The sequence below is a fragment of the Anguilla anguilla genome, chromosome 3 (genome assembly GCF_013347855.1).
Source record: "Anguilla anguilla isolate fAngAng1 chromosome 3, fAngAng1.pri, whole genome shotgun sequence".
NCBI lineage: Eukaryota > Metazoa > Chordata > Actinopteri > Anguilliformes > Anguillidae > Anguilla > Anguilla anguilla.
The window spans coordinates 17939690-17958341 of record NC_049203.1 but is presented as its reverse complement, the minus strand read 5'-3'; the positions used below and the strand labels follow the sequence as shown (position 1 = coordinate 17958341).

Below are 18652 nucleotides of genomic sequence, written 5' to 3'. Positions count from 1 at the left end.
ATGCCAAAAAATAGTAATCACAACACCAGTTCCTTAGATAGGCTCAGATTGGTACACTTCAGAGCATAGTTTCCAATCAGTATTGTTTTTCCTATCATTATTGTCTGATAATTAATGAGACACACTACACATCCAGCAAAATTGCAGGCACCGAGACATATGCGAATAGCAGCCAACACCAGTGCACACAGACTGAAAGACCACCACACTTCCGCCCTGGAGTCCCCCCTCACTTTGGTGAGATAGAGAACAAACACTGTCTTTCAGGTTTCCGTGCTGAAACCAGGTAAAATGGTTTTCAAAAGACACATCTATGCTTTCATTTCAATTGTTATTGTGGGCTTTGTTCAAGGTAAGTCTATTTTTATTGCTATGGTTTGAGTGATGATATTAAAGTACAAACATTATTCGAGACTTGAGAAAATTAGAACATCTGAAGCAGAAAGAATGCAGGGTAAGACTGCATACACTGTTTATGACATCTTTCCTTCTGTTTTTGGCATAGCTCATATTGTTTATGTAAGCAGTGTTCACCTCTTGGTGTCACAGGTTGGTTCGCTTGTTTTCACCTTAAAATCAGCAAGTAATATAGGCCCAGGTACAAAGTGAAGTTGGTGAAATGTACAATCAGCTGGTTTCATTGATCAATTTGCTGAGAAACAACAAAAAACCTGCAGACACCTTGGCTCTCTGTGGTATATATTAACATGAATTTCCTATACAGAAAGTAGAAGTGCTGTAGTACTCAAGATTGTTCTCAAGACCAAATTTGGATGGTCAGCCTTGTCTTGAACTCAGCTGCCCTTTTACTCAGTCTTGACATGGTCTCCTTAGATGAGGACACAGATTTTTTTCCTCAAGACCAGTCGGGAAATTAGCACGCTGAAAAAAGTATTTGACCCTCCCATAAGAAGCCAGCAAAGACTATACCTTAATTACAATATACGATTGCTAAAATGAGACTTAATGAGATGCAGGCCTATAGACTAGTGGTTTTCGAACATGGGGGAGATATCGTCTTCTACACTTGTGCTGTACTTCAATAAATACATTGATAAACCTTTAAAAGGCATCTCTTTCTTGAGCATTTTTCGGATCACCACAAAATTTGGCCGTGCATCATCTTGAGAGTACTGTGACCAGATGTTATTTAAAATTAGAAGCTAGGTCAAACAATGTGGCTGCTGTAAACAAACAAATTTGAAAGTGAAGGCACCAAACAGGGAAGTGAACCATTTATCTAAAATTCTTTGTTACAATTGATGCCAAAGTTATTGCCCGTCTTTTTCAAGGGGCCTAAGGGTGCAGGAAGTTGCATGAAATCTATAAAATGTGTATGTTGATTACTCCACAACCTAAACAAATATTTCAACATTGCAGTACATAAGGGACATGAGGCCTGAGGGGGCACGCACCAAGTTCAGTGAAATTTGGCCATGTGGGGGCGCTATTTTATTTATTTATTTATTTATTTATTTATATATATATTCATTCATTTATTTATTTAACCTTTATTTAACCAGGAAATCACTTGAGATTAAAATCTCTTTTTCGAGGGAGACCTGGCCAAGATAGCACACCATTACAAAGTTACAAAAATGTGTTATACCAAAAAATAGTCATCACAACACTAGTTCCTTAGATAGGCTCAGATTGGTAAACTTCAGAGCATAGTTTCCAGGCAGTATTGTTTTGTATCTTCGTCTACACTTGTGCTGTACTTATTACAGAATAAAATGTGGGAATAACAATGTGATGATGTGCTCCTCCCTGCCTAGCATAACTACATTTTAAATGTGTTAATTAGTCTATTTTCACCTTGCTATTCAGTCATTGAATAGGCCTAATGTACAGTATGCCAATAAATCCAATGAAAAGTGAGATTTTTTTCTATAACATGATTATTTTGTGATTGTCACATAGTAACAAATAATAGTTTGGATAAATATTTCAAAATATTTTTACAGTGGCAATCCGACAAAATTACAATCATGATCTTAAATGAGACTCACTGTTTCGGTCTCGGTTTTGACTCAGTCTCACCTCCTTATTGATCTTGTCTTAATCTCAACCCCACCCCCCACCCCCTAACTAATGCTACTAAACTCTGATTAATCTTTCAGGACAGTCCACAACTTCTCCTGGCACTTTCACGACCACAAAACCTCTGTTTACTGGTAATTCTCAGTTTTCTGTGATATCTCTTTTTCAGCTCTCTGCTTCTACCAAAATGTTCTGTCTTGGAAAAGAGGCCTGTTTCCTTAAGAACTGAGTTTGGGTTTCAACTAAACCTTTACAACTAATCTTATCAATTATCTTCTACCTCTGGATTACCTAAATGGGGTTAAGGTATTCCTTTCTGTTTTCAGACCACAGAACTGAAAAATATACCATTGGCAAGAGTGTTAATCTCACATGTACAAATAAGACATGGACCGAGATGTTCTACACCACCTGGAGGATCCCTAGAAATGGAAACCACTGCACAATAGCAGCTAGCACAGACAAACCTCCTCATGACACGTGTTTGGATGGAAAAGTCATGCGCAACACATCTAATGGGGAATCCTACTTGCACATTCCTATTTTTAAAGTCACAGATATAGGAATTTATAGGTGTGAAACTGCATTTCAAGGTGCAAGTCTCATAGCAGAAATCACTGTATCTGCCATAGGTAAGAGACCACTTCATCTACTTGAATGTTGAATCCTGCAGTCATTTTGAAAGAATCAGTTTATGCATTTCAAGATGAAAGCTACATGGCACTTATTCACTTCAGATAAAAAAATATATATTTTTATTTGAATTTCCCACATGATAGGCTACTTAATGGAATTTGTTATACAGAGTAAGGGACAAACTATGTTACATTTAATTAGGCTTGATGTCTATCGATTTACTTTTGTAAACAGTGTATTAATAAAACTATATAACCATTAATTGGGTCAAAGGTGATTATACATTCAGTTTTGGCATCTAGAGACCATTTACCATTTTTTGTATTGTGTATATAAAAATGTAGTAAGTTTAAAGAAAATTCTGCAATCAGCTCATTTTTTGGTTCTTCCAGTTTCCCCACAGATATTCACCAGACTGGTTATCATCAGGGATGGTAAGAGAGAGGCTGTCTGTTCAGCTATTGGTGGTAAACCAGCTGCCTCCATCTCCTGGAGAAACACGTGGAACTCCAGTGTGACTCAGACTTCCAAAAATAACACAGACGGCTCCTTCACTGTGGAGAGCAGACTGATCGTCCCTGAGCATGTTCCTTCTGACAACCTGAGCTGTATCATCACCCACCCCAGCTGGACAGAGCTTCACATTTTAAGGGTCTCTCCAGCCTCAGGTCAGAGCTGTTATCTTCCTACCTTTCAGACAAGACAATAAGCGCAATTTAACTGGATGTGCAACCTGATAGCCACATAATGAGTTATTATTATCAGTTATTAATCACACACTTATGTGAAGTGATAGTTTTTTTTTTCTCCAACAATTCCAAAATTAATGGATGCCATTGCGCCAAAAACAAAAACAGTTTGGTAGTGCTCATTTTTTTTGTGCTCATCTAGGCACAGCAGGAGGTCTTGTGTATGGATAGATGCTGTTCCGCAGTCCTGAATAATACTAAATTACTACTTTGTTCTAATGAAAGGGGAATGCACTGGGTTCCCTGTGGTCAATTTGTCGGTATTTCATTTTTTATACCTTTATTGTGAACACAAATTACAGTGCATGATAAGTTTCCACATTATAAACATGATAACTAATTTCAGTCTCCCAGCCATTGACATGTTAATACATTTCTTTCCAGAGGCGCCACATTTCTCTTTGAAGAAAGTTGGAATCTCCATGAGCTGTGTAATCGTTCCTCTGGGGATTCTGGCTGTATTTTGTATCATAAGGAAGTTTCCCAAAAAGGTATAATGTATCCCCTTGGATCCTATTCACTGTGAATTCATAGATTCATAGATAAAAATGACAACTTAACGGGCATTTGACAGATGCTCTTATCCAGGGGTAGCTTATGATGCAAACAAAAATACAATGATCAGGGGTCAAAGAGCACTAATTCCCTGGAGAATAACCCCAAGAGAGACAGCAAGAGCAAGAAATGTGGACTTAATTGACAATATTATAGAGCATCAATCTATGAAACGAACAATAGGAAGGAACCACAATGTGTGTTACTCCTAATCAGGCGTTAACATAGAACTGTAGTTGTGATTTTTTTGATTGTTCATATTCTTTTATTTCGTTCTTGCAGTCTCAGGATGTGAAGATTCACGGGCTGCAGACTATTCATGCCATCATTGAACCTTCAAAAAACTGCAATCCAGCTGAGTCCAGAAGACAGGAGAGTGAAATTCTGGGGGGGGGGGAGTTATGTTACACATATGTGAATATTCCATCCATGATGTTGTAATGTGAGCAAATAAACATGTACACATTATTATAATAAGAAATGACACTCTCTGTTTCTGTACTACTGCAAATAAAAATGACCAGTGTGTCAGCACCATATCCAGAGCTAATTATTCAGCTCTTGCAGGAACGAGCAAAGGTATTCAGTCCAAACATGACTATTTTACCATTAACTTTGTCTTTGCATTTAGTTTTTTTGACAAACACAGCAATCACTGAAAAGTTATAGTCTTCTTGTAAAGGGGAAATTCATAAGTTAAACTGTAGGATGAATGCTCATTGAATCCAGCCCTCCATCCATAATAAGTCCATATTTCATCTATCTTCCAATCCAAATTGACAACACACAGTAATGCATTCAAAAGCTCAGTCAATGCAGTGTGCACCTAACAAAGAGCAACCCCACCTATTTTACCAATGATGTGCACTTCCTGTCCTCAAAAACCACATCTTAGCAAGGTTCAAACAATGAAGATCCTGTTTTGCAATTCGTTTGGGAGCCACTTACTTTTCTTGAGTTTCTTTCTTCCCTCCTTCCCTCTGTCATTTACTTTTCCCCAGTCTGGATGAATAACAAGATTTTTGAAATGTTTGTGATCCTGGATGACATTGCCATGGGCTTATTGCTTCTCCTGCATGCAGTTGTAGGTAAGGAAATTGCTAGCGTATGTTCCAGGGTTGAGGTAATATTTTGGTCCTTGAGGTTGCATACATTTCGCTGATGCTGTGATTGTGACAATAATGACTGCTCAGCATATTGATAACAAGAGAGTTAAACTGTAGGATGAATGCTCATTGAATCCTGCCCTCCATCCATAATAAGTCCATATTTAATCTATCTTTCAATCCAAATTGACAACACACAGTAATGCATTCAAAAGCTCAGTCAATGCAATGTGCACCTAACAAAGAGCAACCCCACCTATCTTACCAATGACGTGCACTTCCTGTCCTCAAAAACCACATCTTAACAAGGTGCAAACAATGAAGATCCTGTTTTGCAATTCGTTTGGAACCCACTTACTTTTCTTGAGTTTCTTTCTTCCCTCCTTCCCTCTGTCATTTACTTTTCCCCAGTCTGGATGAATAACAAGATTTTTGAAATGTTTGTGATCCTGGGTGACATTGCCATGGGCTTATTGCTTCTCCTGCATGCAGTTGTAGGTAAGGAAATTGCTAGCGTATGTTCCAGGGTTGAGGTAATATTTTGGTCCTTGAGGTTGCATACATTTCGCTGATGCTGTGATTGTGACAATAATGACTGCTCAGCATATTGATAACAAGAGCATTCAACTCCCTATCCATAAATATATTTGTAATAAATTCAAGCAGGAAATGTCAGAATTAGTGTGTATACAATGTGCATGTATGTGTTCATGTATGTGTGTGTTTACAATCCAAGTTTTCTCAAGCTGCTCCACATGCCTGTTTTATAAATCTATCCATGCTGAAAATTACATTTATTGTGTTTAAATTTGATAGTGGTGAAATCAAAGTTATAACTTATTTAACCATTAATACTTTCATACTTTGTGCTGTTTGGATTGAACATTAAAATGCATCTTTCATGAGTGTATTTTTGTAAAAGGAAGAATTACATTACCTGAGAGTTATATTTTATCTACCTTTATACAGAATAGCCACATTTTCTACTGAAATAAAAAATAGAAATAGAAACCTTGACTGTTTTTTTTTACCTCAGTAAACAAATATATAGCAGAATAAAACACATTTTTATAATAAAACCATTTACTTCTCATTTCCTTGAACTTTCAGGGAACTACATCATACCAACGGCGTCTCAAGGCCCGAAGTTCACCAAATCACTGTTGACCGGTAATGTGTTTTCACTGTTAAATGTGGAAGATTATTCAGCCCAGAATTAAAACTGAAATATAGAATGGAGAACCTTTCAATTTCAGGCTGTATGTAAATGAGTGGGTGTATCAATCAAACCAAGCAGGGTGAGTCTCATACAGATTGGGCAAAGTGCCACCACGGGGCACAAGAAGATTAACTTGTGCACTGCGCCGAAATGCGCAGTATGTTTTAATGGATGAGATCAATCTGAGCATTTCATTTTCACTTTGTTGAGATCATTGAAAAAAGAATGGTCGAGGCATCTTTCAAAAAGTACAGCATTTCAGAATGCATATAAAAGCTAGCTTACTAAAATGGTTTTATTTTATTTTATTTGTACTTTGCTCATATGAAAGGCCAAAAGGTGGAAAACATCATTCCATCTTTCATAATGTAAAAGGCCTGAGATATCACAAACAGTCAAAACAAGCCCATATATTCAATAATGCATATTGAGTATAGGTTGCAGCTGAGAATTTTGAACATTTTCATTCTGAAATTTGTGAAAGGACAAACTATGAAGGTTCGTATAACAGGTGCCAAGCCAGAAAAGCCAGAAAAGACTATCATGATATGACTATATCATGCAAAACTGTACATCACAAATCGGTAATCTATGAAACAGATGTCACTGACATTGCACCTAAATTCTGAATGCACACAAATTACACAACTGAAAGCAAAGAATTTGGGTGTTTGGAGTGACCTAGTCAAAGTCCTGACTTGATAGAGTCCAATAGAGATGCTGTGGCAGGACCTGAAATTAGCAGTTCATGTTCGAATACCTACTATCTTGTCTGAAATAGAGCAGAACGTTTTGCAAAGAAGAGTGGGCTAAAATTCCTCCACAGCAATGTGCAGGATTGATATCAAATTATAGGAAGAATTTGGTTGCAGTTATTGCTGCTAAAGGTATTGCAACCAGTTATTAAAGTTTCAATCTCAAAGATCTCCGTTTCATTCTCTTTGGCGGTACCAGTGGCGAGAAGACCTCCTTACTATGTGAGCTCTCAATCACGGTTGATGGCACCACAGTGACTGCCTCTCACTCTGCCAAGAGCTTGGGGGTGGTCCTGGATGACCAACTGGACCTCAAGGAGCACATCAAGGTCCTGCAGATTCCTTCTGTACAACATCAGAAGGATTCGACCATACCTGACAACGCACTCCACCCAGCTGCTCGTCCAGGCTACAGTGACCTCTCGCCTTGATTACTGCAACTCTCTCCTTGCAAGCCTGCCAGCTTGTGCCATACAGCCACTACAGATGATTCAGAATGCCGCTGCCCGACTCATCTACAACCTTCCCAAATTCTCCCACGTCACTCCTCTGCTGCGATCACTCCACTGGCTACCGGTCGCTGCCAGGATCCGGTTCAAAGCCCTGACCCTTGCCTACACTGCAGCCAACAGGACAACCCCCATCTACTTGCAGGACATGATTCGATCCTATGTGCCTGCTCGACCACTCCGCTCTGCGGCAGCAGGGCGCCTTGTAACCCCTCCCACCCGAACAAAGCGATCACAGAGCTTCTCCACCCTACCTCCCCAGCGGTGGAACGAACTCCCCGTCCCTCTCCGAACCTCCCCCTCACTACCCATCTTCCGCCGTGGCCTGAAGACTCATCTCTTCAGACTATACCTAGACTAACCACCACCACGCTGTATATTTCACTCTAAATCCCCCCCCCCTTTTTATGACACTTGTTACATGTTGCCCCATCCCAGAACTTTTTGGTAATTTGTATTTGTCCTAATACTGTAGCTTATTCTTCTGCCTAGTTGGCTTTGCAGAGGTTAGGTCTGAATAGTGTTCACTGTGTGAACTAAACTGTGTTCTTGACTAGAAATAGCTGTACAAAATAAGCATTGTATCTTACTGAACCTGTGTTAAGTAGTTGTCTATGACCAAGAAATGCACTTTTTGTACATCGCTTTGGATAAAAGCGTCTGCCAAATAAATGTAATGTAATGTACTGTAATGTAATGGTAATTGAAGTGTGTTTTTAGACCTCACTTCCCAGAGATCCAACCGGATCCAACCAGTGTTGCCTGTGTGACGTCAGTCAGTTGGCACCTGGACCACACCTACTATAACACTTAGCTTACTATTTACTGAATAAAAAATGGTTGTTATAAGAGTAATGTTATGTACATACTCATTCATTGTCTAAGATTAGGCCAACTTAAGCTGTCTTTACACTGCCGAGCCGGGTTAAAATGCTGTAGCAGACCTGGGGTAGAATCAGTGATGATCAATTTCCACAGACGTTCTTTATCCACCTTTTGCCCGGTATGAACATCACTGCAGAGTGTGAACTGGTTAGTTGCAGAGCATCTGAAGCCGTTGCCTGGGGTCTCAAAAGACCCACATTGTCAAATCGCCAAGTGTAGTTTTAGAACGTTTACAATCAGACGTCTTGGAATTTTGCAAGTTGCATCCAGTCTCGTTGCGAATCATATCTGAACTGTATGGGCTCAAATTAATGCCAAACGTATTTTGTATTTGTGAGCAATGACTTGTGCTTGCAGCTTATGGTTTGTGTTTTTACATTGTGAGTTGAAACTGAAACAAAGTATTTTGTACTTGTAAGAAATGACTTGTGCTTGCAACTTATGGTTCGTGTTTGTACTCTGCAAGTTGAACCTGTAAAAATACGTTGTGTTTGTGGATATAGATTTTCGTGAGGGGGGAGGGTCACGTCTGTAAGTTAAAATCTACATGTGTTTTGTGATCTGAAGTGGTTTATTAACATTTGTGAACAGAAAAAGTATGAATGCAAAACAGTTTTTTATGTGCGACACTCCCTCTACATGCAAAGCCCAGTTTACAAGAAGAAAGCTACAGACAGACTTTTGGTGCTGATTTTACACTTCCGGTATGGAGAGCCAATCGTTCAGGGCATTTGCAACTATCCAATCAGCGCTCCAGTAGAGACCAGGGTTGCCACATTGGGCAATTTTCCCGCATTGAGTCTCCAAGAACGTCGGTATTAAGGAGCATATTACAGGTTGGAGACCCCAGTGAATCAATGTGTAGGAAAATGTTGGTTTTTTTCTTTGCTCCAAAAAACGATGGTCTATCACCAAACATATGGCAACCCTGGTCACTACTGGAGCTTTCTTCTTGTAAACTGGGCGTTGCGTGTAGAGGGAGTGTTGCAGGAAAAAAACTGTTTTGCATTCATACTTTTTCTGTTCACAAATGTTAATAAACCACTTCAGATCACAAAACACAAAACCCTCCCCCCTCATGAAAATCTATATCCACAAACACAACGTTTTTTTACAGGTTCAACTTGCAGAGTACAGAATGAACCATAAGTTGCAAGCACAAGTCATTTCTTTCAAGTACAAAATACTTTGTTTCAGTTGCAACTCGCAATGTACAAACACAAACCATAAGTTGCAAGCACAAGTCATTGCTTACAAATACAAAATACTTTTGGCATTAACTTGAGCGCATAGAACTGGCCTTTAGTGCTGCGCACGTCGTGACTCACTATAGCCACGTTTCCACTGCAGGACCTTTACCCCGGAACTAGGAACCTTTTGAGGAAGTCAGTGCGTTTCGACCGCAGGAACTAGGGTCTAAATTAAGTTCCCAAAAAAGTTCCTGCTCGGGGGGTAGTACTTTCCAAAAGTACCGGAACCTTTGGGGTGGGGCGCAAGCGCTGAAAATTTCTGATTGGTCGACAACTTGCAGTGTTTTATTTCAACCGCCTTTTTTAAAAATCTGCAGCCGCAAACCGATTTATTTTCATAATAACTTGAAATCAAACTTGTATGTTATGCGGCGCAGTAGGCTACTTTTGGTTATAGCCTGCCAACGTCTTGGAATTATAACGTGTGCTCTTCTGTTCTTTTCTTGCTTTGTATTTGTTTTTATAAAATGCTAAGCATTCATGCTGGGACAGCATATTACGTACCAAAACATTCAAATGGTTTAATTCGGTTGCTGAATATTTTCTTCCGGATTTTCTTTGTTATCCCGTTGTAATTGAATCAAAACATTTGATACAGTTATGTGAGGTATGCGGTAGTTATGCATAACCTACATTGGTGATACAGTAAAAAGCAAACTGGAAATCACCTTCCGCACTTTTTGTCAGGGTAAAATAACAGGTTAATTCTAGTAATCGTCCCTTTTGCTTTTTCAGACCGCCGTAATTTTACTCTGCCATTCTTCAATTCCACAAAAAGACCAGGAAGACTATGGACTAATTTATGGTGCATGGTTCGCATCTTCGCTGCTCGGCTAGCAGAAACTTTGAAGGAAAGCAAACGGGGGCTGTACCACTGCTAATTTAAATTTTCACGCAAGTCCGAGTTTTCGTTCTATTCTTGTCATTTTGCATTTAGCCTATATGGAATTGACGATGAGAAAGTAATCAATTCAACAGCAAATTGTTTACAACGTGTGCATGTTTTCTGCTGTTGTTGCCAGTTATTTGTGGAATGTGAATGCATTCTGTCGCCTCGGATGTCAAGACATGAAAGTGAATGTTCGCATAAAAACATAATGAATGTGTTTGAGAGGATATATAAAACAGTTACAATCTGACTATTGGCCTGTTATATCCTATTTGTTGCATAACAACGGTCCAAGTTCAACTACCAACGACAGTTTTGCTTGACAACGGTAAAATATGCCCAAACGGCTGCAGAAGAATATTTCAATTTCAGGTCAATAAATCGATAAAAATCAATAAATACAAAAGTAACCATATATAGTCATTGTTGGTAATTTGTTGTATATAAGTGGAATAAACCCCTCCGGTTATTAGAAAATAATGTAGGCTACTTCAGTGGTAGCATGGGGTTACAGAAGAAATCATAGGACAGCTGGACCGACGACAACGTCGCTTTTTCATACGTCAGTGGGCTAATTTGCTTAATCTTCGCGGGACTTTAGACCACAATGGAAACGCAGACAACAATGGGCTGAAGGAACCTTTTAGTTCCTTGAAAAGTAGTTCCTGCGACTAAAAGTTCCGGGTACTTTTGGTGGAAACGCGGCTTATATGTATATTGGTAACACAAAATTAATAAATTGCACCCCCAACTGGTTAAAAGTTGATGATACACGTCTAGGTAAGATAATAATTTATCTTTACACACATAGTTCTTTTTTTTTAAAAGAATGTATAAATAATTGACCTCCTCAAATATTAGGGATGCTCAAGCTTCTCATCACCCACAGAGCTGGCACCTGTGGTTCACAACAATGTTCAATAATACAGTCATTCTAAAATGTATACCACATTTAAAATAAATGTGGTAAAATAATGCATTGTTCAAAATTTTTTTTTTAGAGTTCAGGAGTGAGACTCATGATCTGGGAAGCGGTGTTGATCTGATATGCACCAACAAGACCTGGAATGAGATGATCCACACCATCTGGAAGCTGAACACTGAAAGGAGCCAATGCACAATAGCATCTGGTTTCGGTGTGCAAGACTATGACTCCTGCAATGATGGGAAATTGCTGAACAACACCAAAAGTGGAGGAAGCTACCTGCACATACCTTTCTTCTCAAAGGCAGATGAAGGACTTTATCACTGTGAGGCAGTGTACAGAGATGGCAGCTATTCAGCAGAAATCAAACTGTCTGCAGAAGGTGAGATTTTCCCAGTCTGCTCAAAACCCACTCTTGTGATCAAAATAGCAGGTCAAGTACTGTGTGTTATATAATGTGACTGTGGCCGATTTATCTTTCAAATAGTCCAAGTTACACAAGCCTCACTTGTCAGGTTCATAACATTAAGGAGCTATCCATGTAACTGGGCAGGCACTTTGATGTAAGATAGGTGTGTGCCTAAATTTGGGGAATGTGTTTTGCTAATAAATTCATGGTCAGTTTCTTATGAAGAAGAATGGAGGCCTGTAAATTATTCAAGGCATGCTAATGTCCAGATGCTCAATAAGAATGGTTTCTAACCTTTTATCAGTTCTAGGACCACAGGTTTTGAATATCAGCTGTAGAAGAAAATTGTCTGGGGTCATGACTAAACAAAAGATGACAAAAAGACCTTCCATTTTTGTTTGGCAGTCCCAGTTTCTCCACAGATATCAACCAGGCTGGATATCTTCAGGAATGGTAAGAGAGAGGTTGTCTGTTCAGCTATAGGTGGTAAACCAGCTGCCTCCATCTCTTGGAGAAACAAGTGGAACTCTAGTGCAACTCAGAGTTCCACAAAGAACTCGGATGGCTCCTTCACTATGGAGAGCAGACTGATCCTCCCTGACCATGTTCCTGCTGACAACCTGAGCTGCATCATCACCCACCCCAGCTGGACAGAGGGTCACACTGAACTGATTCAAGCTTTAAACCATGAAGGTACAGTAATTTCTGGTTTAGAGGCCACACATTGTTACTAGTGGATTCACGTGATAACTGATTTTAATTAATTTAGCATTTTATTGTAGCCAGCTGGCAAAAACATTCTGGGCTACATCGATAACAACTGAGCTATTATTTGCAGTACTTGTGGTATTTTGTGGAGAATAAGTCACACCGTTCATTGTAAACTCAAAACTAGTCATTTTAAAACAGTATGAGGATATGGATTGTGTCACTGCCAACAGTAATGTTTTAAAATACTTTTATGTTTTTTCATGGTTTCCATTAGGTGACCATACTATGCTCATTTCATAATTATTCCTTCTCTGTAACTTTCTCAGATTTCAATATTTCTGAGCTCTTGAGCTGTATACGACTTTTAACAAAGAAAGTGGCACAACCCACATTTAAAATAAGCATCATTTTGGAGTATTAAAATATCAGCAATGTTTTGGTCACCCAACCTTCTTCGGAAAAAGAAACATTCAGTGTATATGCAGACAAGTGACAAATTAACCAACATAAAGTGTCTTTGTAAGGTGTTAGGCCATCACAAGCTGCCAGAACAGCTTCAAAGCACCTTGGAATAGATTCTGAAAGTCTCTTGAACTGTATCAAGAGATGGAACACCATGGTGTTTTTTGGTGTTTTGATGATGGTGGTGGACAGCGCTGTCTCACATGTCAGTCCAAAATCTCCCATAGGTCTTCAATTGAGTTGAGATTGACTGTGAAGGCTATAGCATATGATTCACATAATTTTCCTACTCATTAAACTATTGTAAAGATGACCACTAAAATAACCCCGAAAAGTTGAAAAAAATGATTTTGAATGCTCATCTTCTTGATGTCTGTGAAGATATGGCGAATAGTAATTAAAATTACTATTCGCCATATAGCTCAGGAGGTAAGACCGATTGTCTGGCAGTCGGAGGGTTCCCGGTTCAAACCCCGCCCTGGGCATGTCGAAGTGTCCTTGAGCAAGACACCTAACCTCTAACCCCTAACTGCTCTGGCGAATGAGAGGCATCAATTGTAAAGCGCTTTGGATAAAAGCACTATATAAATGCAGTCCATTTACCATTTACCAAAATAAAACAAATTTGAACTCCTAAGCTGTCAAATTGTGCTAGTATTACATCTTCAATCTTGATTTGAAGTTCCAAGATGACTAGTGTACATAATTATAAATTTGATTGTAAATTTGATATAATAATTCATTAAACTCAAGATTCAAGAAATGCAAAACTGCTATTAGGTTTTAAAAGGTATGCAAATTATGAATAATGAATAAAACATGGCCTCCACAATTAATTTGATCTTCTACATGAAGGTATTAGACAGCAAGAGAATATTTTACCATTACAGTATGCATTTCCATATATTATGTATTCATGCTATATATTATTATGAAAAAGAGCAGTATTATATTCAGTTGAATATTTCTGTGACCAATATTTCTGGGTTCTAACTCAAGTCAAGTGTTCAGCACAGCTCTGGCAACATACAGGCACAAATTTGGTCTCACTGAAGTGCCATCTTTTTTGTCTTTTTCAGAGTCTACAGCAAGTTTTAGCCTGCAGTATAGCGTCCTTTCTGTCTGCTCTGTCATGTTAATGTCAGGATTTCTGGCTGCATGCTTCATCTTGAGAACATCAGTTAGAAAGAAGAGGTATGAGGTGAAACATTTTTTCTCAATAGTGCGATGCCTTCTCCTGGCAGGTGGGGGGATCTTTTTTTTATATCTCAACCAGGGTTCAGGCCTGGTTTCTTTGCCCAATTTTCTTTTGTATTCCCACCATAAAACACCTATGTGACAGTGACTCTACTATCAAAAGCGCTATACAAATAAAATGGACTAAATTGATTTGAATTGAATTGAATTGAATTGAATTGAATTGAATTGAATTGAATTGAATTGAATTGAATTGAATTGAGCTGGGGAGTGGTTTGCTGTAGGATTTATTAATTGAGGTTTTAGGCTATGTCTTTCAGAAATATGGTAATGTCACTGTGGTGTGGGTTGAGAGAACTGGGCTTTGACATGTTAGATCTTCCTAACAGCATCTACTAAGCATCTACTAAGTAAATGTATGGAAATCTTTTTTTATCTCCCCAAAATTTACAACACGCCCCCCTTAAGCAAGTGATTCTTCACTCAGATATGACAGGAAATTACAAGCATTTTAACACAAAACTGTTCATTCCAATATCCAAACACAGGATTTCTCTATCTTCTGTTTCCATAGAAACAAAGTATGGAGGCCTATATATGCCATGTCTACAGTTGAACCCAGGGGTCCCAGCTGAACCTCATCACCACAGTTCCATGTCCTGACACAAGCTATCATTGCCAAAGAGCTGAGCATTACTGCGAAAAGAAATGGGAAAAATATGGAGGAAAACAAGGAATATGATTCTTTTTCACAGTTTAAATTATGACTGTTCAAAATGTGTTTTTCTTTCTATCTATCATTAACTGTTTCCTGCTGTATCAAAGACAATGGGCACCACTGTACAGATTTGTAGCCTTGTTCTGTAACTGCTTTTCGTACCCTCGAGTACGTACAATATGCAAAATAATGAGCCACTAGTACTCATGAACAGAAAAGTTACCTTCTGAAAGGAATGCACATTTTTTCCCAAATACATCCATCCAGCAATAGATCTCATTACATTTAGCATTTTCTTAGGAGGTATGTAGTATGATGTCAGAGCCCAGAGTTTCCAGAATTTACAACACAGTAGAAAAACACCAGAGTTTCCTGAGCGCGTGGTTAAGTTCCTGGGTCCTAGTTTCTACACTCATAGCTCCATGTGTGAAAGAAGCAGAGTCATAGTAACTGGGAAGTGCATTTCTGGTCAGAAGACGGCAGATTTAAAGTAAATTCATTTGTTAAAACTAATGGTTTCATTTGAACTCTTCTAACTTCTTCTAACAGAACTATTCTAGCAGGTAAAAATCATATTGTGAGTTGTGCTGGTATGTCTACGCTGAATGTCAGTTACTATTGTTTGTTTGTTGATAAGCAAAACAGATGACATCATGCAGGCCTTTCCTGAGAACTTTTGGCTGTAAATTATTGTGCTGAACCTGAGAAACAGCCTTTGACAAAAACAAAAACCAGCTCTGCAGGTTTACCTACAGCTGTCAAATTTTCTTCAGGAACTCCCTTGATCCTTCTCCCTCACTTGCTATTGTAAATAAGTCAATTAATCAATCAATCAATAAACCAATAAATAAATAGATAGTGGCATTGTGGCATGGTGATTAGGGGAAGTGAATTCAGGTTCAAATAAAGAGGTGTAGCATTGATTTATCTCTGAGAAGAGTGAGGCTCAGTGACAAAGGAACAGGCTCTGTGTTTTCAGCATTTTGGACATGGCTGCTACAAGGTGCTTGATTTGCACTGGAGAAAATTCAGCTGTGTTAAGCTATTCTGTTATTCCCGGAGAAGGCCATCTGCCAATCAGCAAGCATTGTCAAAGAGGACATTTCCAGGGAGTCTATCATATTGAGAAGCAAATCCATTCATCTCGTTCTGCAGAAATAAAATATCCTGGTCCAATAATCTGATAATGATTCATCTGGTAATGATCTTAAAGCAAGTAGAAGCACACCTAACAACCATAAAGACAGTCAGAAGAATTTTTCACATTCACTGCAATTTACAATTTGCTGTTTCACCTTAACTCTGAAAGTAGTAGTAGTAGTATTAAATCAGGAAATGCATGATGAGTCATACAAAAATTCCAGACAACTTATTGCCAGACTGACTAAACAAGTATCTTGTACATGCTTCCTGAAAATCGTTCTCTCACGTGAGTACTGACTTGCCCCTGATGCAAGATATTATCGTGCTATTGCAGTTATCAAACTGAAGGGGCAGTGGCTTGACATTGAATACTCTGAAAAAGTTCCTTATGTATGACCATGTAATCAGCTATACAACTGCCAAAATGATAGCAAAAACATATCCAAATGAGAGAAGTTTGACAACATTAAATCACTCCAGTGAGAACTGACAATCCGGAGGCTGGTTACGTGTACATGTTACTATAAGTAGAATTAGTAGCACCCAGTTAGGACATAGTTCTAATCGTGAATGACAGATATGAGCCCTTGAAGCAAAATAAATATGTGCAGAGTCACACCAGGCTTGGCAGTCATGCAGAGGGCAGTCATGTGTTAAGACCACAGATTGTGCAGAACACACCATTGATTTTAAAATGATAGTTCACTGTCAGGGATTTTTGAAATAGTATTTCAATTTTAATGCATTTCGATTGACCCAAACAGTTTGTATGTGTAATGAAGAATATTTTAGATATTTAGAGAGGTCCATGATGACCAGCTGCCATTACAATAACTAGTAAAGGGCCATTCAGCATTTTGTCTAAAGAAATATACAGTATATGTTGCAGTCACTCCAAAACAGCCTTACAGTGCTGTTATGTTTCTGGAGGCTGTACAAATGAACAGATAATTTTTTTAGCGATTATTCACAGTTATAAACATAAATAAAGTTTTTATATTGTGCTGGTACTTTTTCCCATGAGTACAGCAGCCAAAGGTTAAACATAATTTGGGCAATATACAAATGTATGAATTCATAATGTCTACATTACTTGAGTGTAACTGTCAACTGTTTTTTTTTTTTGTTTTGTTTTTTGTTTTTTATCCAAAAGAACATGACCAGTGTGTGAGGAAGGCATGTGATGTTTGGGGCTTTTGAAGCCTTGTGTTTCTCAGGCAGTACACTCTGAGTGATGAAAATAATCACAGATATGGAGCTTGGCATTTCCTTGATGTGGCTGATTTGTTCTGGTCCACAATCACTAAGATCTCTGCAATCGTATACTGAGTTTGAATAGTTACATTGGTTACAAACGATTTTTGCTGGTTACAGTGGAAGTGAAGCTGCTGGGCTATGCTCTTCTCGCATGCAAAGACTACAAATGGAGAACTGGAAAAATGCTATTGAGATCCATTTTTACATTTTTCCTCCACCAAAATGAGATTCATGTAAGACAGTACCATGACACAATGTGAATGTGGGATGTTTATTCTACATAGCATGCATAGCTATTTCTGACATAATGTTGCTTAATAGGATAAATTATACCTCTAAACATAACCAAATGACCAAAGACCATTTTTGAATCCAAGCATTTCATTTCTGCAAATTCTTTTGTAAAAAAAAAAAAAAAAAAAAAGCAAATGCTTGCTGACAGAAATTTACCTCAGTCTCGCATGGTTGATAATTGCACAAGTAGGAGGAAAGGTTGTGATTGGTTGTAATGAAATTAATTTGCTGCGCATGCAGAGAGCGAACGCAAATATGCAAATTAATTTCATTCCTGCAATTCAAATACTGAGAGTGGTCAGATTGCAATTTAGCGTTCAGCTCAATGGGCTTCTACTCCTGCAGCAGTCCAAGTAACTCAAGCACATCATTCTTGGCCATCAAAGAATCAGTGAATCCAGAAAAAAGCAAATAAATAACCCTGTTAAGATCTGTCTAATTTATTTCACTAAAGACATGCAGAAATTAAACAATGAGTTTCTTTCCATTCACAGCTCAGTTGTTATTGATCTAACCAAATTCGGGTGGTATTCTAGTGTTACAATCAGTGGACTAAGTATTTGACTCCAATTGCTGGTTAAATTTCCAGCTTGGTAATTTGCTCTGGATAAGAGAATCTGCTAAATGCCTAAATGTAATGTAATATCATAAGGTCTTACCTGTGCCAGCACCAGATATAACTTACACTAGCCGGTATCTGCAACTGTATCTGCCCACCTAGATGCTTCACAGTCAGCATCACAGCCAGTAGAGTTCATGCTTCCCCTGTCATTTGCGAGTAAACACAACAAAAAAGAACAGCCAAGCTGCTTATTGATATACAGTAGTTTACTTTTATTTCACTAGAGTGCTTGATGGACAGCGTTTGAGCATTAATCCCATGCGTGTATGCAACTGGCAGCAATTTCCAGTTAGTTTGAAAGTGGTTATTTACACAACC

The 18652-nt window shown here is 38.5% G+C and overlaps 1 protein-coding gene across 5 annotated transcripts; it reads left to right on the top strand.

Annotated features, from left to right (window-relative positions):
• The first annotated feature begins 23 nt into the window (after positions 1 to 23).
• On the top strand, positions 24 to 17842 carry LOC118222379 (cell surface glycoprotein CD200 receptor 1-B-like). 5 transcript variants are annotated; one of them, XM_035407943.1, is made up of 12 exons: positions 24 to 352; positions 2124 to 2177; positions 2370 to 2675; positions 3072 to 3347; positions 3813 to 3919; positions 4266 to 5071; positions 5501 to 5587; positions 6200 to 6259; positions 11598 to 11903; positions 12336 to 12623; positions 14183 to 14297; positions 14875 to 17842. In XM_035407943.1, the coding sequence occupies exons 6-12, from the start codon at positions 4990 to 4992 to the stop codon at positions 14933 to 14935; spliced, it is 999 nt and encodes a 332-aa protein (XP_035263834.1). In that variant the 5' UTR covers positions 24 to 352; positions 2124 to 2177; positions 2370 to 2675; positions 3072 to 3347; positions 3813 to 3919; positions 4266 to 4989; the 3' UTR covers positions 14936 to 17842. The 5 variants fall into 5 exon arrangements, with proteins under 5 accessions (XP_035263834.1, XP_035263835.1, XP_035263833.1 ...); XM_035407944.1 differs by having other exon boundaries at positions 3571 to 3919; XM_035407942.1 differs by having other exon boundaries at positions 3072 to 3919.
• Positions 17843 to 18652: the final 810 nt, after the last annotated feature.

Bases quoted from the DNA above. Each gene is read 5' to 3' on its own strand.
- LOC118222379 (XM_035407943.1), top strand. From the start codon at position 4,990: ATGAATAACAAGATTTTTGAAATGTTTGTGATCCTGGATGACATTGCC. The intron at 6,260-11,597 runs GTAATGTGTTTT...TTTTTTTTTTAG, and splicing joins CACCAAATCACTGTTGACCG to AGTTCAGGAGTGAGACTCAT. The intron at 14,298-14,874 runs GTATGAGGTGAA...CTGTTTCCATAG, and splicing joins ACATCAGTTAGAAAGAAGAG to AAACAAAGTATGGAGGCCTA.